At 49.0% G+C, this 23,081-nt stretch overlaps 1 protein-coding gene and 1 long non-coding RNA gene across 2 annotated transcripts in view; one reads left to right on the forward strand and one right to left on the reverse strand.

Annotated features, from left to right (window-relative positions):
* The window catches only part of IGF1R (insulin like growth factor 1 receptor), a 299,110-nt gene that overhangs the window by 14,512 nt on the left and 261,517 nt on the right, over positions 1-23,081 (reverse strand). The window contains exons 14-20 of the mRNA XM_059180118.1: positions 19,766-19,868; positions 19,142-19,212; positions 15,082-15,311; positions 14,712-14,822; positions 10,611-10,770; positions 6,542-6,671; positions 840-974 (exon numbers count right to left, since the gene is read on the reverse strand). Coding sequence (XP_059036101.1) covers positions 840-974; positions 6,542-6,671; positions 10,611-10,770; positions 14,712-14,822; positions 15,082-15,311; positions 19,142-19,212; positions 19,766-19,868 — 940 coding nt within the window. The remainder of the gene's footprint in view (positions 1-839; positions 975-6,541; positions 6,672-10,610; positions 10,771-14,711; positions 14,823-15,081; positions 15,312-19,141; positions 19,213-19,765; positions 19,869-23,081) is intronic.
* LOC131835677 (uncharacterized) lies at positions 15,306-22,968 on the forward strand. The gene is made up of 2 exons (XR_009355323.1): positions 15,306-15,571; positions 18,033-22,968. It is a non-coding gene; the product is annotated as an uncharacterized LOC131835677 (long non-coding RNA).

Here is a 23,081-nt window from a genome sequence, read left to right on the forward strand (position 1 = left end):
GAAAAGCACTTCTGGAAAATCCCTGAATTGGTCCCCAGGTCTCCAAGGTACTAGTGGTGGTAGCCTACCTTCCACCCATTGGGATCCAGAAGAATCTCCGGGCCCCACCTTCACGTGCGTGTTAAAACCAAGTGCACCATTCTCTACCTGTCCCTGTCCTGCACCCGACGACCCCGCCCCAGGCCACCTTCACAGCCTCCTCTGACTTGTTCCTCCTCCACCAGACAGTGAGGCCCAGCCGCCTTCCGCAGCCCTGGCCTCCGGCAGCTTCTCCTAAGTGCGGAGCACTGAGGCCCAGGAGGCTCGAGGACGTTCTGCGTTAGGCTCCCCGGGGGTCACTGCCTGAAGCTCCAGGGAGCATGACCCATGGTTTACGACTTCTGTCTACGCTCAGCAGGGAGGACACCTGAGGGCAGCCCCACGGCGGAGGCAAGTGCAGGTGCCAGTTCTTGCAGGCCTGCCCACCGCTGCAGGAGGCTCTGGAACGGGGTCAAGAGCGCTCATGGTCATGCAGGTATCCCCCATGACACCCCCTTTTTAAACTTTGCAGGGAGAAGATGGGTAAGGATTGCTTTGGGCAAATACTCCACAGAGACGCGTGGCCTGAGAGGACCAGTGCTAACTGGTCTATCAGAACCCTAAGGGAGACAGAGGGAAACTGAGGCAGCCCCATGAAGGCACAGGTTCCCACCATCAAGAAGACCCTCTTCGAAACCGCCCCCCGGCCATCAGGGCGTCCCGCCGGCCTGAGAGACTGGCTCCCAGAACTGCACCCCCCACCCCAGGTCACGGGTCAGGGAACATGGAGGGGGTGTGGCGGGGGCCCAGGGAAGACATACAGCATGTCGGGACAGTTGTCCGGCTTGTCCAGAAGGCCGCCCTCCATAACGAAGCGAAGGACCTGCTCGTTGGACAAGCCCTGGTAGGGCTGCTCGGCCAGCGTGGCGATCTCCCAGAGCACGACCCCAAAGGACCTGTGGGAGAGAGGGGACAACATGAGGGCTCAGAAAGGGGACCGCTGACTGCACTGGCCCTGTCCGCCCAGCACCTGCCGGCCCTGGGGGCAGCCACCCGTGCATCCTGCTGTGGGCCCGGCACTGGCGAGCTGTGCACGTCCGTCTCCCTCAGATGCTGCTCAAGGCTCCTGCACAGGAGACACAGCCCCAGGGCACAGTGGAGGAAGAAGCCAAAGCGGAGGGGGTTTGCAGGAGCCCCCAAAGGACTAGGAAGCACCTGAGCACTCCTGTGAAGCCCGGACAACCTGAGGTCAGGGCCCCAGCTGTGCAGTGGGCAGGACAGTCTCCCAAACGCACTGTATCCTGTAATCCAAACAGATCCCCAGGCCCTGCCGGGACCGTGGTGCAGTGGGCTCAAACGCAGCCTAGGATAGCCAAGCCGGTGAACGAGCTGCCCCGATTTGGGAAGCTGTACCCAAGTAGCTCTCAAGCCTGCCTGCAGAGTAGAGTCTCCTGGAGAGTTTTTAAAACACATGGTGCCTCGGGTCCCTGGCCACAGTTCAGATCCCATCAGTCTGGAGTGCTGGAAAACTCACCGGGGATTCCCCAGGGCCAGTGGGGGGCAGTGGGGAGAGAAGCACTGGGGGGCTGTGGGAGCTGCCGGCCTGTGAGGGGCTCAGTCTCATGGCGGGGGTGGGGCCCCCAAGGGAGCGAGGAGGGCGGGACTGGCTGGTTTTGGGGTTCCCGGGCAGCTGGGCGTCCTTAGGCAGAGTTCAGCCAAGTGGCAAAGGGGCCGAGAAGTCAATTCAGCAAGGGGAGCAGTGAGCGACTCTGCCAAGCATGCCGTCTGTCTGTTGGTTTAGAAGATCCAACGACCCGAAAACAAATTAAAATACATATACACGCACAGCGAAAGGTCAGGCGGGTATGTTTAAAGAGGCAATGCTGTAATCTGCAGAGTAAAGGTGCCTTCCCGACACACACGGCCGGCTTGTACAGCTTCTCCTCCGTCTCTTTGCCTTTACATTCGGATCATTTTGGTGGAATAAAGCAGGCTCGCCAGCAGCCCATAGCCCAAGGGGCTTCCAATGGGACTCTGTGAGGCCAGGGGTGCTGGCAGAGCCGCATGGAACATTCTGGGGCCCGGCGCTTCCCGCTCCGGATCCTGAGCCAGGAGGGGCTCAGACTCTACCACAATTGTGAGCGGAAGGCTTCTGGGCAAATTGCTGTTGAGAGTAGACATGGGACATGAAGACAGAATCTTAGCAGAGGACGCACCCACCCAAGGTCCTTTTTAAGTTCCAGTGGCCAAGAAAGAGTCTTTAATGTTGCATAAAGGACCTAGAAAAGCCAGAGACCGCAGAAGCCCCGGTGGGGCGTTCAGAGGCTCAGCTGGGGCGGCCGGCCAGCTTCTCCATCAGCTTCGGCGGTGCGATCTCCTACTGCAGGGCACCTGGTCCCAGCAGCCCATGCCCCGGGGGCCACCACTGCCACGCAAGGCAGCCGGAGAAACGGCCAGCTTGCCGTGTTTGCTGACTGCAGGCCGGGGGCGCATCTGTGAGCGCGGCTCCCTCCCGAGACACCTGTGCTCCGCAGGCCACAGTACTCACTGGCTCACTCACTGCTCCTGCCTGGACCCCTCCAGCCGCTCTGGCTCAAGCTCCCAGGCACGGTCACTTGGCCGTCCGTAAACTTCACATGTCACAACCACAGTCTATCCCACAGCCCTGTTCCTCTGGCCTCACTGGGGCTGTCCACCCTGGGTCCCCTGTCCCTCCACCTCCTTGGAGCCCAGCACCGCGCCCCAGGATCCCTTTGGGGCGCCAGCACCTGACTCCACGCAGCCTCAGGCTTCAGCTGATGGGAACATCTTAAACCACAGTGCCGGGTCCCACTCCTGGGTCCTTCTGCCTTCAGCGGCTCTGCGGGTCTTTGCAGAACCTGAAGGATCAGGCCCAAGCCCCTGACACAGCGCTGGTCTCTCTCTCCCCAAACCCCCTCAGGGGAGTCCCATCGTCCTCCAGAAGCAGCAAGCACGTCCTGCCATCATGGCTTCCCCTGCATTCCCGCTACCAAAAACCCGCACCCTCACAGCTCCAGCTGGGGCAATTCATACTTTATGGTGCCGCACGACCCCATCTCTCCTGGCCAGGCTTCCATGACTCTAGTCCCTCAGGATCACTTCCTCTTCTCCATAAGACTTCGCCCCTCAAGGACAGGAGTCCTCCCCACCACCGAGCCTTTCCTGGGCCTCACCAGGCCCTCATGATCACACCCGTGAAGTAACACAGCAGGTAAGAGGCCTGGCTCTCCCCCAGAGGCCTACCCCGAGTGACTCCTCTCTGATGTCAGTGTCGCTCGTCAGGCAGGGCCACTTAATCCTGGAGTCTGGTCATCCTTCTCGGGATGTGACCAGCTGCAGGGAGTCTATGGATGGAGGCTAAACCGACTCTACCCAACACCGAGACGCCTCCCTGGCATCCCCGGTTGTCACAGGAGCCATTTAAACATCAGTCAAGCTCCTGCGGGCCTCACGGGGCGTGTAGACATTCCCAAACAGACCTCACCCACAGATGGAGCAACCAAAGCCCCATGATGTCCCAAGGGTTGACCAAGGCCACACAGCCAGTCAGGGACGCTGAGAAAGAGGCAAAACCCATGTGTTTCTCGAAGCAGGTACTTAGCAATGTGGCACTTTTTATGTGAACATAAAACCAAGTCACAAATTCCGTGGACACGGCTCTTCCTGAAACATGGAACAAATGCCTTCGTGTGCTATCTTTTTGAATTATGAGCATTGCTTTCCCCAGAGACGGTGCAGCTTGCTGTGAATCTCACAGGTCAGTTTGCTGTGAATCTCACAGGTCAGTGCTGGCGCTGCCTGGGGTCAGCATTCAGGGACTGCGCCTCTGCATACAAGACCGGATTGTGTCACTGTCCCACCTGCCAGCAGCTCAAGACCTACAGAGAGATCCATGTTCCCCTCTCTCATATTTGAGCCACTAGAGAAGCAGATAATTATAAGTGGGTGCAACCAGCCCTGGATATTTGTGGCTGTTTGGAAACCTTAGTGAGTCAAGAAATGAAGACTGTTGGAGACGGTCCGCATACCCAGGAAGGGAACACACTTGTGTCTCCTGACCCGAAGGAAATGCTGGCAGGGACACAGGGCTAGAGAGGAGCCAACACCGGGTCCAAGGGCCTGGGAATAAAATCTCAAAGGGGCACAAAAAAATGTAGAAATGTCCAAACTGCAGAAAAGAGACCCCTTCCTGTGACTCCGAGGCCCGTCTTATCAGAAACACAGCACGGTGTGCAGCTCTGCCTCAGAGAAGGGCCAACAGGTACCACCAAGAGACTGATCTGAGCCTAACATGAGCAAGACTAGCAAAGAGCAGGGACGTCTTAAGAAGTAAGTGGTCTGTTTCCGTCCCTGGAGACATGAGCAGAATCTGCTCAACTACTAGCTGTTGGACACCATGGATGGGACCTGGGGGCTGGATGTGACCACACAGATACCCCCCAGGCCTGGGATTCTGGGGTCTCCTTTATAAAGTCAAATAAAATTCTTTGTCTCTCTTTCTAGATTTTCGACTGTTTAGGAATGACTATGCTATTGACTATATTCTAAAATGACTGGGGCGCGTGGGTGGCTCAGTCAGCTAAGAATCTGCCTCTGGGTCAGGTCACAATCCCAGGGTCCTGAGATCCAGTCCCACGTCGGGCTCCCTGCTCAGCGGGGAGTCTGCTTTTCCCTCTCCTTCTGCTACTCCCCCTGCTTGTGCTCTTTCTCTCTCTGTCAAATAAATAAACAAAAACTTAAAAAAAAAAGAATAGGGGCACCTGGGCAGCTCAGTCGTGAAGCGTCTGCCTTCGGCTCAGGTCATGATCCCAGGGTCCTGAGGTCGAGCCTTGCGTCGGGCTCTCTGCTCGGTGGGAACTGCTTCTCCCTCACCCACTCCCCCTGCTTGTGTTCCCTCTCTCACTGTCTCTCTCTCTGCCAAATAAATAAATAAATAAAATCTTAAAAATAAAATAAAATAAATAAGAATAAAAACCTTAAAAAAAAGATTTCCGTTCCTTTGACAAGCTTTAAATCCTAGGTGCTCTTCACCAACATCTTGGCTGGCTTACCCTACCTACCTGTGTTACCCTTGAAGGCTGTGTTAAAAAAAAAAAAAAAAAAATCTAATGCCTGGACATTGAATGGAACGAATACCAAATACCCACTCTTGTTTATTTAAATACATGATTGGTTCATGATCAATGCCATCAAGTGTGAGAACACGGGCATCAAACGCTATGTGTCCTTCTGTTGCTGTTTGTCCCAGTTGTTGCTAACCTGAGTTTGGGCAAAATTTGCCTGGAGATATTAATAACTCCAGTTTTATTGTCCTATTCTGCCCCTTGTTTTCCCTGGCTCTCACAGTTTTCTCTATTTTATCATACTGTAAGCTGACCTTGGAGCTTTTGGAGGCGTAGGGGCTAGAATAATGAGATGCGTGAACAGACCCGGGCCTGTCCCCGCCCCATCATCTCTACATCTAAAAATGACGGTGAGCACTTTGATTTGACAGCAAAGGGATAACTACCCCGGACAGGCTGATTGCAAAACAGATCTCATATGTGAACTCGAGAAGCAACTGTGCTTTGCCGGGTCATATTCAAATGCTATTTCCAATTTGCACCTGTCTTCAAAGGAAGATCCAAGGCCCTTGAACTGTGAAAGGTACATGAGGTTAAAAAAAAAAAAAAAATGATGTCGGTCACTATTTAAATAGCTCCTGTGTGTGCTCGTCCAGACAAGTGGAGTGAACAACTACCATTTCTATAACACATCAGCATTGGGATGTCCGGAGGGGACAGCCAAGAAACGAGCTGACGTGCTAGAAGGCAGATGTGCCAGGACCTCAGCCTGCCAAGGACCCCAGTTGTATTTTAGAACCTGACCTCCTCTCTACAAGGCTGCTGATGAACCACAATAGTACAACTAAGAGTTCTCTGCACTCCGCAGCTGGTAAGCTTTCTACCCTGAGACACATTGATCTTTAAGGGAGACATTCTGCTTTCCATACCATCCCTGGGTCAACGATGATGGGGCCCACGGAAAAAGGACAGAAGCAGACAGGACCAACAAGAAAACATAGCTGGACTCATACGCTTTTCATCTAAATAAAGAAATGTCTGCAGCCTCAAGTTTGAATCAGGTAAGGCAACCACACACATGCAAAGTATCTGTTGGGAAAGATAAAATGAGAGCAGGCAGGCCGGGGAGAAGGTGAAGTTCTCTGACTGCCGGTATTCTGTCACTAGGGCTCCTGGCCGCTTAGCGAGCAGCTACGGATTGGAAGAAAGGTTGGTCCTATATATTTTTCAGATCCCACAAATGCCCTTAGCGAGGTTGCCCACAACAGGAACCTTAGACAATGCAGGAGTGTGGCCCACATAACACTTTTGGGCTGAAGCTGGAAATGGGGTAAGAGTGAACAGAAAACAGGAGAAAAATAAAGCCCTTGAGACTGAGCCAATGGGATCTGTGGAGGCTGGAGGGTGCTGGGCTTGTGTTATAGAAAAGTCTCTCATACCAGACGTCAGAGTGAGTGGTGAAGACTCCATCCTTGAGAGACTCGGGGGACATCCAGCGCACAGGCAGCAGCCCCTTTCCTCCTTTCCGGTAATAGTCTGTCTCGTAGATGTCTCTCGTCATACCAAAATCTGTAAGGTGGAGAGAAGGGCTGCAGGTGAGGGTCCCATGCCCACATCCAAGGGGGAGTGCACTTTAAGGAGGCTGGACCTCAGTGTTCACAATTGTATAAGGCAGACTCAGCAAGGGATAATTGATTAATCACATGACAAGGAAATACCAAGAAATCTCGGCTTTCAAATAGGTTTCTAATTTGAGTCTCCAAAAAAGTTAATTCCAGAAGTGCTGTGGTGGCTGAGTAGGTTAAGCGACCGACTTTTGATTTCAGCTCAGGTTGTGATCTCAGGGTCATGAGATTGAGCCCCAAATTGGGCTCCACACTCAGCAGGGAGTCTGCTTGAGATTCCCTCTCTCTCTCTCTCTCCTTTTGCCCCTCCCCCTGCTCTCTCTCCTTCTCTCTTTCAAGTAATCATTTTTAAAAAGTTAACTCCAAATAAATAAATAGTTAATTTCTTTATTTACTTAAAAATGAGAAGCATTTACAAATTATCGAGCCATAGAATTTATTAAGAAAATACATACTGTGTAGACCCAAAGGTCACTTTTATGTGGTTTTAAAACCTGGTGAAATAAACAAGGGCGTGTTGACTCTTATTGCCTTGGTAGCACTGCCTACTGCCAGAGGAAATAAGGTAGTTTTGCTGCTTAATATGGGGGAAAATACTGAAATTACAAATCCACGGGGGAAAAAAGTACCCTAAGATGCCGAGGAGAGGTTATTTACTAGGCCCCTGGAGCTATTACTCAATAATGTTTTTCAACATAATACTCCCACTCATTTTTGAAAACTTCTTCCATTTTCCAGTCTCCAGAAGATGTCACGTAATTACGCTTGAAGGCAGGCTTGCTTTATAATCCTAAATTATTGCTTCTTTGTCAGATTTTGATTTTCCACTCAATCATACAACCTTTTCTTACAGGGACTCTTCCGTTCTCCTTCCCAGGAGAAAGGGCTGCTCTCCTTTCTAAAATGTTCATTCATGTCTCTAACTATGCCACAAAGCCGTCAGGCTACAAAGCAAACAACACGGGGAATAAAGTTCCTTGGACGTTAACCAACACAATTTACTTGTACTGAGCTGAGGGCCATCAAACTGCCTCTGGTGAAATTACTTGTCATGTTTGTAATCCAAGAGACACTGGGCATAGGAAAAATAGGGGTTTTGAACCCTAGTGAAGAATAAAAATGAATGCTGAAGTCTTATCTTGGAATTAATCCAGTGACATGCAAATAAGATGACTTGCCTTTATTTGCACAGAAATGGAAAAAAAAAAAAAAAGGAAATCCCAGAAAAAGAACACAAGTTATTTTTTAACACAAAAGAGAAATTTCAAATTTTAGTGAGAAAAACCACAAGTACCAGGAAAATGTCACTATAAATGTGCCACCTCGTTAAACGGCAAATATGGTCCTTGTTGATTTGGACTTCTGAAGGCAAGAGGCACAATACTAGCTCTCCCACCGTGATGTGAAGCCAGGAAGAAAGGAGTGTGAACTGAGCTCCTGCATGTAACAGGAAGAGGGTGGGAAGCACAATGCCAATGGCTGGAGGACATAACATCTACAGAGGCCTAGGCATGTGCTTATAGCCACCTGAACCCACTTCTTCCCACCATCTCATCTGCTGTATCAGCATGCCCATCTCAGAGGGACAGAGACTGAGGCTCATAGAACTTCAGGCACTTGTCTCAAGTCTTATCTGTTATTGGCAGAACCAGGATTTAAGCTCAGGCCTTCTACATTCTCTGGTGCTGGGGAACGGGCGCTGGATGGCATCTCTGTGGGAACAATCTGAGTCCTCATGGAGAAGCAAGGGCAATGCAAAAGCAAGGGCAAGTGAGCAGGAAGCACAAAGAAAGCCCAGACAGCAGCCAGAGAGGCTCTTCCTTGGAAACCCGGGAGCATGACAGCCTCTCAGGCTTCAAGGCGCACCAAATGTGTGGAAGCTTCAAAGGTCCAAATCCAGGGACCAGTGGCTCCTGAATGAGTAATTCTGAGGACCAAGGGATGTTTATTCTATGATACCGTTCCACTCATCACCTCTGTCTCCTACAGATGGAAAATCTCATTTGGTAAGTATTCTAGAGGCGATACTCACTGTTCACAATTGAAGGGCCCAAACAGTTCATTCAGAATCATTGCTAAAGAAAAAAATTATTGCTAAGACTGCATTTCCAGAATAGACAGTTCAAGAGCTAGACAAAGAGGTGAGTTTTATTTCACTTTATTATCTTTTCCATACTTTGAATGCATCATGCCATTCCCTTTGGGCCTGCAAAGTTTCTGCCGAAAAATCAGCTTATAATTTTATGGGGTTTCCCTTGTATATAACTGTTTTCTTTTTTCTTGCTGCTTTTAAAATTCTCTTTATCACTACTTTTAGCCATTTTAATTATTATGTATCTTGGCGTGGACCTCCTTGGGTTGATTTTACCAGGGGCTCTCTCTGCTTCCTGGGTCTTCCTGGGTCCTTCCGCAGATTGGGGACTTTTTCAGCTATTATTTCTTTATTTTATAAATTTTCTTTCTCTTCTCTTTCTGGCACCCTAAAATGTGAATGCTATTATGTTTGATAGTGTCGGTGACTTCCTTTAACCTATCCTCTAACTTCCTTTAACCTATCTTTTGTTCCCGTTCCCTTTGGTTGCTTTTCATGACTCTCCCTTCCAGCTCATGGATCTGTTCTTCTGTCTCCTCTACTACTTATTCCCTCTAGTGTATTTTTAATTTCAGTTACTGAGTTCTTCATCTCTGATTGGTGCTTTGGTATATTTTCTATCGCTTTGTTGAAGGTCTCAAATGAGGTCCTCCATTCTTTTCTCAAGTCCAGTGAGTATCGTTATGACCATTACTTTGCATTCTCTATCAGGCATATTGCTTATCTCTGATTTGTTTAGCTCTGTTGTTGTGATTTTGCCCTGTGCTTTCATCTGAGACATATTCCTCTGTCCCCTCACTCTCTGTGTCTGTCTTTATGTGCTGGGACAGTCAGAAAAATCAAAGAGGTTAATTTTAAATCGATTTTGGATGTAAAGTGTCCCCTGCAGTTTCTCAGGATAAATATTTGATGTTTTTCTGAACCATCATCATCTCATAGTAGGAAGATAAGGGTCCTGCTAAGAGCAGGTATATTCCTGGGCAGTTCTGAGGTTGTATGTGGTTTTTGTTTTGTTTTGTTTTTAGATCAGGATTAAGAGATCAAGGCAAAGCCTACACCTAAAGGTTGAAATAAATTTCTAACTTACACCAGAAATGCAATCCAACCCCCCTCTCCCCCGCTTTTTTTTTTTTTTGGTATTTGAGTGGATGGTGGCAACAAGAGGTCTAACCAGCAGGTTGGTTAACTAAGTATTACAACAGACAGGTCACGAGTTTAGAAGTTGATCAACCTGCACATGAACCCCAATTAGCAGTGATATTCCCTTACCTGAGGGATTGCCACTGCCCTGTCACTGCTCCTATTCTATGTAGGGCCCTCACCATCAGGCGATCTCACCTCTTAGAAAACTCCATGGACTACTGGAAGCCAAAGCTCCTTTCAGGCTTAGAATATTAGGGGAAATACTGATAATTTGGATGGCAACTTTTATTCCCAAGTCAAAAATCACCTGAGGATGTCGCCTCAATTATTTGCGTAACTAATGCTTAGAACTGTTCTGCCAAGAAATGCCTCAAGTGCCAGGAGAGGCTACCGTAGGGACCACGGCCTCAGTCCACCCTTGCCCACTACTTGTTCCACTGTGTCCACATGTGCAGTAGGGATTTGAGCCAACCCGGCCAGATTTTCGATTGACTATCAACTGGAGACAACCACGTTATTCCCAAGAGCAAGACTCTGTACTCATGGGATGCATTGGAAAACCTCTTTGCACATCGGCTAATACCAGCTCAGTTCCTACAACATGAGTGAGTTTAGTTCTTGCTCGGCTCTAGAGAGCTAAGAACACACCTCCGATTTTGACTGTGAAATCTTCGGCCACCATGCAGTTCCGGGCGGCCAGGTCTCTGTGGACAAACTTGTTGGCGTTGAGGTATGCCATGCCGTCTGCAATCTCCCCAGCCATCTGGATCATCTTGCTTAGGCTTGGAGGTGCTAGGACTGGATTATTCTGTTGGAGATTAGGAAAAAAAAAAAAAAATTCACATGAGAATTTAGGCACTCTTCCCACCCTACATTCTTTCAGGGTGCGCAAATCCATCTTGGTTCAACCTGAGCATCACAGGTCATTCTGCTAAGAAACAGGACTTGCTCAGAAGGAACATATTATTATGGAGACCAGAGCATCTGCTTTGTGGTAAAGTCATGTGCTTGCTCACTGACCACATCACACAAAGCTGCAGCGAGAAACACCAATTAGCACAACTTGGGACCAGCATTTTCTATTTTGGGTAGCACAAAAGTTATTTAAAGTGAAACTAACAATTTCTGATATTACGAATTCTTGGTTATTCAATTAAAAAAAATTTTTTTTTTTAAAGATTTTATTTATTTATGTGACAGAGAGAGATACAGCGAGAAAGAGAACACAAGCACGGGGGGAGGGAGAAGGGAGAAGCACGCTTCCCGCTTAGCAGGGAGCCTGATGTGGGGCTCGATCCCAGGACCCTGGGATCTTGACCTGAGCCGAAGGCAGACACTTAACGACTGAGCCACTCAGGCACCCCTCGGTTACTCAATTTTTATCAGTTCCTATGTTCCTTTATTTCTATAATGAAAGTCCAGGTAAAAGGATGGAGAAGATATTACAAAGGCTATGCGGAAATAAGCAGGTATGTTACCCAAATGGACACCATATGCCTTTTTTCCCACATAAGCACTGTTATAAAATTACTTGATCTTTCTCTTTCTCTTCAACTTTCTTCTAAAGTACAAAAATAACAAGATTAATGTTTTCACCTTACAATATGGCATTCCTTGGATCATCGTTTTCCATGGGCACCAAGGCAAACGGGCACTTGCCAATTAATTTAAGTCCAGGTGAAGCTTATTTCAGAGGCGGATGAATACAAAACAGTGACAAGTAAAATGGATAAGAATTTCCTTTTTGCAGAGGAGGGGAATACTGGCTTTAGAATTAAAGAGCAAATAATAATCATAATAAATCCATTTGGAAAAAAGGTTTATATAAGACATGTGGCCAGGGCGCCTGGGTGGCTCAGAGGGTTAAAGCCTCTGCCTTCGGCTCAGGTCATGATCCCAGTGGGATCGAGCCCCACATCAGGCTCTCTGCTCAGCAGGGAGCCTGCTTCCTCCTCTCTCTCTGCCTGCCTCTCTGCCTACTTGTGATCTCTGTCTGTCAAATAAATAAATAAATAAAATCTTAAAAAAAAAAAAAAAAAAAAAAGACATGTGGCCAAATCTCTCCATTCTCAAAAACAAAATACAAAGCCAATCAGCTTGCGGCAGTTTAGATGCTAACCACCTCTTGCTCGTGCTGGTATAGTAGATTTTACCTCGGTTTCCCTGACTACAGAAAATCTGTTACAACACTGCAAAGCCACATTTCTCCGACAGGTCCCACACGCCACCTCCCCTGCTCAAACCCTGTGGAGCGTGGGCACAGCATGCCTGGGTGGGGTCACTGCTGGGAAGACAAGCTGGGACCACGCGTGGAAAGTGCCTGACAGTGCCTGGACCCTGGGCAGTAGTTGGCTTGGCGGCAGTTGGCTTTGTCCAGGGACGTGCTAGTTTCTGTTGAAAGCTGCCTTCTAGAAGCAGGGTAACAACCCTCCAAGTACTTTCCAGTGAGTTCCCTACGCTTGGCGTACCTTTACCTCCTGAAGAGACTATCAACACAGTCTCTGGTGATTTAAAATACTTATCAGTGAGTTTCCCAGGGAAGTGACATGATGTCCCCAAGGGTAACCCCGAGCCACCACTTTCTTTTACACAGGAACCTTGTTTAGACAAGCTGTTTCTCCCCCTGGGCCCACCAGTGCCTTTTTAACCTTTTCAGGCCTCTAGAAATGCACGGTATGCTAGAAAATGTGAAGTTTATGCTCACGATCCTTCAGCTGAGGAGTATTAAGTATGTGTGTTTACTAGACGTGGTCATTCATAATTAATACGAAAAACAGACTCAATGAAAGGAACCTGGTTATAAGTATCAGAAGAGAGAGCTGACACTTTGTCGGCTCACGGTGCCTCAGTGCCGTTCGTTCAGACATTTTAGAGAGCGGAAATCTTTCATTTGCTTAGAGCTACTGAAGACATGTATACACAAACACCCACATTTAGCCAAGTAAATGAGCAAATCTTCACTTGGGGAGAAGATGCCAAGGAGAATATAATGAATCTGCAGGACAAGCAGACGTATTTTTATACTTGACACGAGTTAGGAAGAACAAGTTTAAATCTGACAAATCTTAAAGTGAATTCTAGATCTGAAAAGGACTCGGGTAATCATCTTGTCCAACCCTCTTATTTTACACGTGCGGATGCCGTGGTGCAGGGGCCCGGAGCGGCTGCCTGAGGACGGCAGACAGCTAAGCAGCCGAGCCAGGACTGAGACAACGTGTTCCAAATGTTGATTCTGGGCCTGAAGCTGGGGAGGCAGGGAGTGAGGCTTCTGCACTTTTCAGAGGTGCCTCAAAATGAATCTGGTAAGAACTCTGGTGCCATGCCTCTCTAGCCGCCCGTCCCAGGAAGTGGTTCTCATGCACACTAGCTTGTGAATGAGCAAAGTGAGCCGGGAAAAGGTATTAAGATTCGGAGAGCTGGGGACCCATGCCCGCAGAGCAGGGGAGGATGGGGTGTGCTGTCCATCCCTCAGCCCGCAGGGGCCTGGGCCACACTCGGCCTCATGACTCTCCCAGAACCACAAGCATCATCTGCTGTGGATTAAGGAAGCCACACGTGAACAGGTGTTCAGAGCTCAAATTAAGGAACTACTACGACGTGGGGGATAATGAAGCTGCAGATTAAAAGAAAACAGAAGATTAAACTCAAGCAGAGAAAGGATGTAGGCATTCAAAAGGGGTAGAGAAAGGGAAGGACCCTGGCAGAGGCAAGCAGGTGCAAAGCCTACTCAACGCCAAGCAAAGTCAGGGTAAGGGTTAGGATTTTAAACCCATGGAGGCAGCCCAATGAAAGGCGGATGTTGTCGGTATTATTTGTAAGTGTTTATCTACGGGGTTATTCTCAGAATTCCTCCCTTTACAGGTCATGCTTCCACATGCTAAAAAGATGGCCTGTGGGTTCCTGCCACAGAAGAGGTGACTAATGAGAAATTGCCTAGGATTTCTGCCAGTGTAGACTGTGAAGCTCGTAATGCAAATGGAACTTTTCGCCTAGATGAAGAGACGGTCCCGCTGAGACGATTATCACTCTACCTCAGGATCCGGCCTGACCTGCAGGTACAGTGTGAGAAACAGGGCTTCCTAGCCTGGAAGGCGCAGACTGGGCTGGTGTCGGGGGCGGGGGGGGGGGGGGGCATGTGGGTGGGGAGCGGCTCGTAAATGAGCCAACCGCTTGGGCACGGAGCTGAGTGGGAAACCATCCCGGCAGGAGAATCGCGTCCACCTGACACAGAACTCTGACAAGCGTTGACTTAGACACTGCTTGCCACCACCACTGACCCTGAACCGGGCGTGGCTGGGCCCGGGGTGGACAGCCAACACCAGGGTGGAAAGGAGATCTGCTCAGAGGACCGGTGAGCAGAGAGGTCAGGGGAGGAGATGTTTCCTCCTGGCCAAGGTCGGCAGGGGTGGGGGAGGCAGGAAAGGCTTCAGGGAGGCAGCAGCTCTGACACGGGTCTGCGGGGTGGGAATCAGGGGGCGCCGGCAGTGCAGGGGTAACGAGCGGTGGAGGGAATGCAGCAGCAGATACACAGAGGGGTTAGGTAAGGCGGTATCTGAGGAAGGTCAAGTGCCTCCTGCGAAAGCTCACAGTCTCCCTCTAGTCAGGGAAATCGTTCTCACGAAGGACCAAGCGTGCAGCAAGAAAACATTTGATGCTGACAGTCAGTAGATCTAAAGACGCTATGGCTCCTGGGGGAAGGCATTCGAGAGAGGACGGGTAACGTGGAAGTCGGTTAAAACCAAAACTGACCTCTATTTCTGGCCTCAGAGACCGGAGATAGCTTTTGAGATCGCCCCGAGTCATCAGTTCCATGATGACCAGCGTCGGCTGGCCCTGGGACACCACGCCCAGCAACCGCACCTGGGAGGGAGGACAGAAGGGAAGGGCTCAGAGGGTGAGGGTGGCCCACCACAGTCCCCACCCACGCCGCCGGCACTGCAGAGCCCAGATGGGTAGGCCCCGGGGTCCGCCTCCCATGCACAGATGTCTAAGGGCCACGGGGAGGTGATGGGGGACTCTGGAAGGTGGTCGGGGAGGAGACACCAAACCCCCAGGGGCAGGGGACTCTTGGGGAGGTTTTCCCTGTGTCAGGTTCTGGCTCCTCAGGGCTGTCTCTTACCACGTGGTGGCAGTTGAACTCCTTCATCACTGAAGCCTCATTGAGAAATTCAATCCTTTCGCGCATGCTGGCGGCCTCGTTCACTGTTTTAATGGCCACCCTGGTCTCGGGCTCATCTTTAACCACGCCTTTGGCGACTCCTTCGTACACCATCCCGAAGGAGCCTTGCCCCAACTCGCGGCTCATGGTGATCTTCTCTCGAGCGACCTCCCACTCGTCAGGCACGTACACTAGAGAAGAAGAAACCAGAACCGAGCCAGGTCAGGCGAGGGGCCCCGGAGCAGAAGGTGCTTTTGGGGGAAAACCGAAGAACGCGAGATGCCACTCCCTAAAGCCCACAGAGGACATCAGGGAACCACGACACGGCTCGTCCTGAAATCTCTGTGAAGCAGCTATATGGTCAAATACAGGTATTTCAAGTCTTCAAGGAGTCCAGAAGAACCACAGAGGAGTCCAATTTGAGATGTGCCAACTGCGGGATTCATAACAGGTACAAAGACTTGGGGGTGCCCCGCAGGCTCAGCGGGGGGAGCGTGTGACTCCTGATCTCGGAGTTGTGAATGTGAGCCCCGCGTTGGGTGGAGAGATGACTTAAATAAGTAAAACTTGAAAAAACCAAAAAAGCCCACAAAGACTTAGCACAAAAAATCATGTAAATATTTCAATAGTTTTGGGGCTGATTACATATTAAAATTGATAATACTTTGCATACATTGGGTTAAAGAAAGCCTATTGTTAATACTTATTTCACCTATTTCTTTTATATTTTTTAATTAATTAATTTTTAAAAAAGATTTTATTTATTTGACAGACAGAGATCACAAGTAGGCAGAGAGGCAGGCAGGTGGCGGGGGTGTGGGGAGTGGGCTCCGTGCTGAGCAGAGAACCCCATGCGGGGCTCAATCCCAGGACCCTGAGATCATGACCTGAGCTGAAGGCAGAGGCTTCCTGAGTCACCCAGGTACCTCTACTTTTCTTTTAAATGGCCACTAGAAAAACTTGAGGTTACACCTGGGACTGGCATTATATTTCTACTGGTAGCACTGCTCTTGTCTAGACAAGTATGTCCAGCCTCACCAAAGACCCTGGGGGCTCTGTCTATGGGGGTACAGAAGTGGCTGAGCTCTGGCACCAGGGAGTCGTGAGTGGTGAGTTGAGGGGGCAGTGGTGAGTTGGGGGAGCAGTGGTGAGTTGCGGGGGCAGCTGATGAGCAGTGGGGTCTCACCAGGGCTCTGGCCTGAGCTCCGTGAACTCAGGGACCTCCCATAACCGGAGACAGGTGGTGAGGGGCTGGGAGGTGGGACATGCTAAGACTGAGCCTGACTAGGGCTTCTCCAGCCCAGGTTTTCTGTCAGTCTGGTTTAAGGAATTAAATAAGTAATTCCAGGCAGGCAGGAAGGAACGAGAAAGAAAGAGGAAAAGGGAGAAGGGAGGTAAGACAGAAAAGAAATCAAAACAGAAGCTCCATCCTGCACCTGGAAAGGGCAGGATAAAAACCAAATTAGACACCTCGGAGGAGGGTCCCACTGAGCCTATGTTAATCTAGAATTTTCTCTCATACACACTTTTGGTGAATTTCATACTATATGTGTGTTTTGGAATTTCATAAGTGGAAGTCTACCCTCTGTATGGCTTCGGTGCCACATAGCCCCCAGAAGGGGCTGATGCCTGCTTACGAGAGTAAGTCTGCCAGACGAGCAGGTAGGGAAGACTCGTCACAACATCCTTCCGAAAGTGTAAAGAGACACTTTGTCCTAAGCTCCACCAGCCCCACAGCCCACAGCTGGTTCTGTGCACAATGTTATCAGCACTTCCCTCGAGGGGGATTTTCGGTGTCCTCAGGAGAACGGTGACATGCAGATTAGCTTCTGGAGAAAGGAGTTTTGAAAGCCCTTGCAAAGGGCAATGTCCTTTTGTTGCCCCTTAAGGAAAGGAGCTATGAGGTGCTTGTGAAAAGCCAAAGAAATTAAGTTCAAATGAGGTGACGGTGTTCCTACCTGTTGGCCAGGGCGACAGGGAGTTTGGGTTTTGTTTATTTTTAAAGAAGAATCAAGACCTATTATGAAAGTAGTTGTGGGAAGATACACATTTTGAATTCCAATCACTGGTACTGTCTGGTATTGTTGTATTAATGTTCTTTCCAAACTCCCTGGATGCTTCGTAGTCAAAGCTACAAATGCCAGTCTCCTGAGATTTATTTCAAAGCAGAGCAAAGTCTCTGGAAGAGTCTTAGTTCACCTTTACAGAGAGGGAAAGTGGCTTCCCCCATCAATTCCATTAAGGGTGTGATGACTCCTTATCTTATATATATTTTTATAAAGCTATCATTCACACAAACAATGCATAAAAGTCCTTTGTTTTTTTTTAATGAATAAAAAGATCCTCCCCACAAGTAACTACTATTTTAAGTTTGGTGTGTATCCTTCCAGAATGTTCTCTATGCATTATATACATACACACATTATATACAGGAGTACAGAGGTGTGTGTATGAATATGTACACACAAATATACATATATATATACCTATTAAAAATAAAACTTTGTGAGATCTTTATAGATTCAGGAATTATTCAGCACTTGATTCCTACTCCAGGAGGCTGCTTGCTTTTTGTTTTTCATTTTTTTTTTTTTAAGATTTTATTTATTTATTTATTTGACAGACAGAGATCATAAGTGGGCAGAGAGGCAGGCAGAGAAAGAGATGGAAGCAGTCTCCCTGCTGAGCAGAGAGCCCGATGCAGGACTCAATCCCAGGACCCTGAGATCATGACCTGAGCTGAAGGCAGAGGCTTAGTCCACTGAGCCACCCAGGTGCCCCTGGGGAGGTTGCTTTTGACTGGCTTTACTGTAAGTAGAACTGAATTAGAAGTTATTAAAGAAATCACAGTGAGACTTTATATAGTGCTTTAGAGTGTCTAAGTGTTTTTCTTATGTTTTCCATTTGTTCAGGACAATCAATCAGCATAACCATGAATCTGTGTCCTATCTCCTCCATATCTACATCTGCTTTCACTTCACCTGAAGCCAAGAGGCAAATATTTTTTTGAAATCCATCTACCCGGTTTCACGCACTTACTCACTTGATAAACCCAACCCGGCTTCTCTTGCCGGTCAGCTTCCCCGCCCGCCCCGAGGACCTCACTGTCCTTTTCCACGGTGACTGCATCACACTGTTGACAAGACCCCAGGGGCTGCGTCACCCTGACTTCTCAACTGCCTCGCGATGTGACCTGGGCAAGCCTCTGCCCTGAAACTCCCTGCCTCACCTCCGCACTGGTGGGCCCAAGAACAGCCACCTAACGCAGATGTAGGGACCAAATGGGGCGGCATTCATAAAAGTCCCCGGCAAAGTGCCAGGTCATGGTGCTACTGTCACTGGACTCCTGGACCAATGCCCTCCGCTGACTGACTTTGAAAGGTCTGGGTTCAAGACCCTGAGGGAGAAGAGACAGCAAACAAGGAAGACAAATACCCATGGGGTACAACTCAGCTTCCAAGTCAAACCTTCTCACTCACTGGACTAAATGGCCCTCATGAATTATGACCCGGGGGTCTGTGAAGGGGCCGTGAGGATAGAAATCCTGCGATCCCGGACAGGAAGGGGATGAACACAAAAACTCTGAGACAGAAAAATGTAGGGAGGCTGTGAGTGATCAAAGACAGTCCCAGCAATATGAAACTCAAGCTGAAACCAGTTTAAGAGGACTGTTTGGTCAGCTGCGGCATACCCTCCGACTAGATGTCAACAATTAAAAAACGGCTTTTGTCGTTCTAGCATAAAATTTCAGGCAATTAAGTAAATGGACTACCTCACTGACCAGTCATCTCTGAAGCTTTTTTTTCTTTGGGGCATTCTGCACGGTCCCAGAATTTTGGACACACTCAGTGAACTTGCTAGAAACTTTGATTAAAAAAAAAAAATGGTGTTAACCAAGATGTATTCTGAGGCCGAAGTTACCTCAAAATAATGCGAACCTCTTTGCCCTACGTTAGCCACACTCCCGAAAGCTCCCCGATCTGGGACGTCCCCAGGCAGGGACCCTGGCTTAGCTGCTTACCGTCGGCGGCGCTGAAGTACTCTGGGTTCACAGAAGCATACAGCACTCCATTGCCCAGCCTGCTGTTATTCCTGTCAAAGGGATAAAATTCAGGTTAAAAAACCCCATCTCCGCGCGTGTCATCTTGGCGCTCTCAGTTCTCTCTGTCCTGTTTTGTGAGGGGCATCCAGAGGAAGGGGGTGTGGGTAACTCCTTCCTGCCGCTCTCACCTACGCTCTGTCATCGGGCCCCAAAGCCATCTTGCTAACACGTCCTTGGGCTTCTTCAGGGGCCTCGGGTTAAAGCTTTTAAGGAGACACTGGTTTCTTCACTTCATCAGAAACGGGAAGGCCAACTGGCCAGAAGAGGCTGGACACTGGGTTTGGAAAAATCTCTGCATATGTGAGCAGCGGGATCCGTGAGCAAAGGGGTGGACCATACCGGCCCCAAATACGTTTTCTGTTGTTGCTGAATCCTTACAAAATGTTCTCTTTTTCCTGCAAGGAACCTTTGACGGGAAAATTGGGTCACCCGTTCCGTAAAATATTCCCTCGAGATCCTTAAGACGTTTTCCTTAACCTCGGGGTCCCCTCACCAGACCGCGCAGCCACCTAAGGTGTCCGAGCTTCCCCCGGAGTCACTCACCTTTTCCTGTGGAAGACGTACAGCATTATCACAAGCCCCCCCACTATCAGCAGGACAGCGACGGGCAGAGCGATGATCAGGTGGATGAAGTTTTCGTACGTTACTGCAGAAACAAGGGAAATGACAAAAGTATCACAAGGTGCACAGGCCGGTCGTTTTTTGTTTGCTTTTTGTTTTAGCAGCAAGAATGAGAAAAAAAAATCCCCGAAAATTCCTTTACTGCCCTATCGCAGACTAGGAATTCTGAAGGTAAACAGTATCAGATAGAACAGCAAAACACTCTGAGTTATTCGGGGGGAAAGAAAAAAAAAAAGATAAAATGAGTACACACAGAGGAGCAATGAGAGTAACTCATTTTTAAAGTACAGTGTACCCTGACATAATAGTTCACGTGGTGGGCTCAGGTAAAGTCATCTTTGTGTGTAATTTAATGACTACTAGTGGACACACACACACACACACACACACACACTCATGCACATTTGCAAAAATAAAAGGAATGGATTCTTAACTATTTAGAGCCCAAGTGATACTGACCCTTGTATTTAGATCATAAATGTATTATTTAATCTGTTTGGTATGAAGCTGGTGTCCTAGTAAGCTCTGTTGACCTTTATCTGTCTTAAGAAAGTTCCAGAGATGATTTAAAAACACCTAACCGTATGGCACCCCTGGCCAAAGTTGTTCTGAATTCTCCCCAGACATTCAGGTACAGTTACAAGCCTGACCGCCACACCTGCTCATCCCTGTCATCAGCACTCAGGTGACAGGTGGGCACCTGGGACGCTGCTGCGCAGCCTCGAAGACTCTGCTGGATACGGGAAGTCACTGTGTTCTCAGGGAGCACCGACACCGAAAAGGTAGACTGCCCACATTTTGCAAGGATGCCCATGTTGCCAGGACATCGAAAGCAAGGCAGAGGAGAGAAGGGAGCCAGGGAAGCTTTCCAAGCACAGAGGAATGGTTGGAGATGACACTGGGGAGAAGCAAGGTTGGCTCCCAATGGGCCTGTTCAACCCAAGCAGTTCGAACCTCATTCTGCAGATGAAAGGGAGCCAGTGTGAGCTCTTGGGCCCCACAGTGAACGGAGCACATTTGTGTATGTTGGGACAGCAGTGCTGGAGGACAGTCTGTGCGGGGGCTGGTGGCATGGAGGAGGCACGGCCACATCTCGGAGGGTGCCAGAGGGCAGGAGAGGATCTGGCTAAGTTCTGCATTACCCAGCCCAGACCTCACAAGGAGACCAGTGCTCCGTGGCTACCAAGGAAGAAGACTCACAGAGATGGACGGTCCTCCCCAGGGTCACACAGGCAGCTGGGAAGCCATGGTCCTGGGATCGTTCCTGCCCCCACAGCTCAGACCTGCCCCCCATGGCAAGCACCCTGCAGGCTGTGAAAGGAGGCAGTGGTGGTGGCAAAAGGGGCTGGATTTCAGGGACACGGAAGAGGTAGAATCAATGGGACTGGGGTTTGAATGGCAAATGGGTGGCTGGAGAGAGAGAGAGAGAGAGAGAGAGAGGAGAGAGAGAGAGAGAGAGAAGGATGTAAGGTTCCAGGCTTGCATGGGGCATGGATCATGGCGCCACTGACTGACCTTGGGAACAAAGGACAGAGAGCTACTCGGAGGGCAGCAACCATGACTTGGGTTCTGGTACTCATGGGAGTGGGAGGCACTCATGGGACCACCCAAGTAGAGATGTCTATATGGAAATGATGGAACTCACTGGGGACCCAGGGACACCTAGTAAAAGTCACACATCAGTGATTATTTTGCCACTAAAAATCATCACCATTATGACTCTTTATGGATTATTAATGCTATTTTGATTTTTTAAATCAAGGACATTTTCATCAGATCGTTCTCAACATGGATGGATCTCCTGCACTTTCTAATTCCCGAAAACACTCTCAAATTATCACTGCTGTTGGGAAACCAGCCAAGTTTTAGTTTTTCCTCCCAAGGACAACTTCTTACATTCGTATCACTTAGCCTACTGGTCAGGTTGTACCGTGTTCTGAGTTTCACATTTCAGTGGGGACATGGAGAAACTGGAACACAGCCGGAGAGGAGCACAATGATGAAATGGCTAGAAAATTGGTCTCTGTGACTGGGCAACAAGAAAAGGCCAAGAGACTGGAGATTATTTAGTCTGAAGAAGGAAAGTCTGAAGAGTCATTTAATAGCATTCAAGCACATGAAGGGTTCCTAAAAGGACAGTGGTTGCCAGAAAGCTTGCAAAGCTTCTGTCTCCTCTGAGGATTAAACAAGAGGAAAAGAGACTGTGCGGTAGCAGGAGAGTCTTGTCCGACATAGGGACAAATAGTAAAGCAGGCATGTAGATTTCATTTTCCTGCAGTACGTGCCAACTTCTGCTGGAAGGAGTCCATCAGAGGGGCTCTCTGGGTTCCCAGTGGCATCCCAGCCCTGCCAGGGTTAAAGACGGGGTAGCAATGGCAGAGGGGAATGTGTCCTCTCCGAAGAGAAGCCAAGTCAGCTATTTCAAAGACTGCGGCCTGATGCTACGCCGCTAAGCCTAGGCTCTGTTCCTACGGGATCGATGCAGAGGAGAGAGAAAAGAGGAGAAAAGAAAGCCAGCCACAGCTCTGGAGAGGGTTCTAGGCATCACTGGGAAGGTTCTAGCACTGGACCGGGTGACAGAGGCTTGCTGGGGAGAGCAGGTTAGTGGGCCCCATGGAGAATTCAGACTCTTTGAGCTGATGGAATCATCTGCCGAAGCTGTTTACCCCTAAAACCAGAACTCAGGCACAGTGCCAGGCTCATCAAATGCTACTTCAAGGTCTGCAGTCCTATGCAGGTCGTTCTTCTTTTGATATCTGTACTATTAGGATTTTCAAACACCTGTCTTTGATTCTTAGGTACTAACCAGGTGGATAGCTGGATTGGTTGAATCCTGAATTTTTAAAAACTGAGACGCTAGATCAGGGTAGCCCAAATGTGGACCCCGGGAGGGACCACAGACGTGAGGACCACCCACTGAACCCCAAAGTAGCACCAGTCAGCACGGTGGGCTGCTCTTTCAAGTGGGACAGTGAGGAACAGCGTCTGGCCAAACTGGATCCCATAATCTGAACAGGAAATCATCTGAAAAACTGGGTTCCTAATAAGAAATGGAAACTCAACGTGGAAATAACGAGGAATATTTGTGTCACCAAATAAAATACTGTGTTTTCTTGGCCCAGCAAGCACAAGGCCCGTGGTGTACTGACACATGTTATAAAACTCAGTTTTCAAATCTGAAAGCCTTGCCTAGTACGGTCTTCTAAAAATTCCGTCTTGTCAACAGCTTGAGCATAAA

Source organism: Mustela lutreola, chromosome 7 (genome assembly GCF_030435805.1).
Source record: "Mustela lutreola isolate mMusLut2 chromosome 7, mMusLut2.pri, whole genome shotgun sequence".
NCBI classification, from domain to species: Eukaryota; Metazoa; Chordata; class Mammalia; order Carnivora; family Mustelidae; genus Mustela; species Mustela lutreola.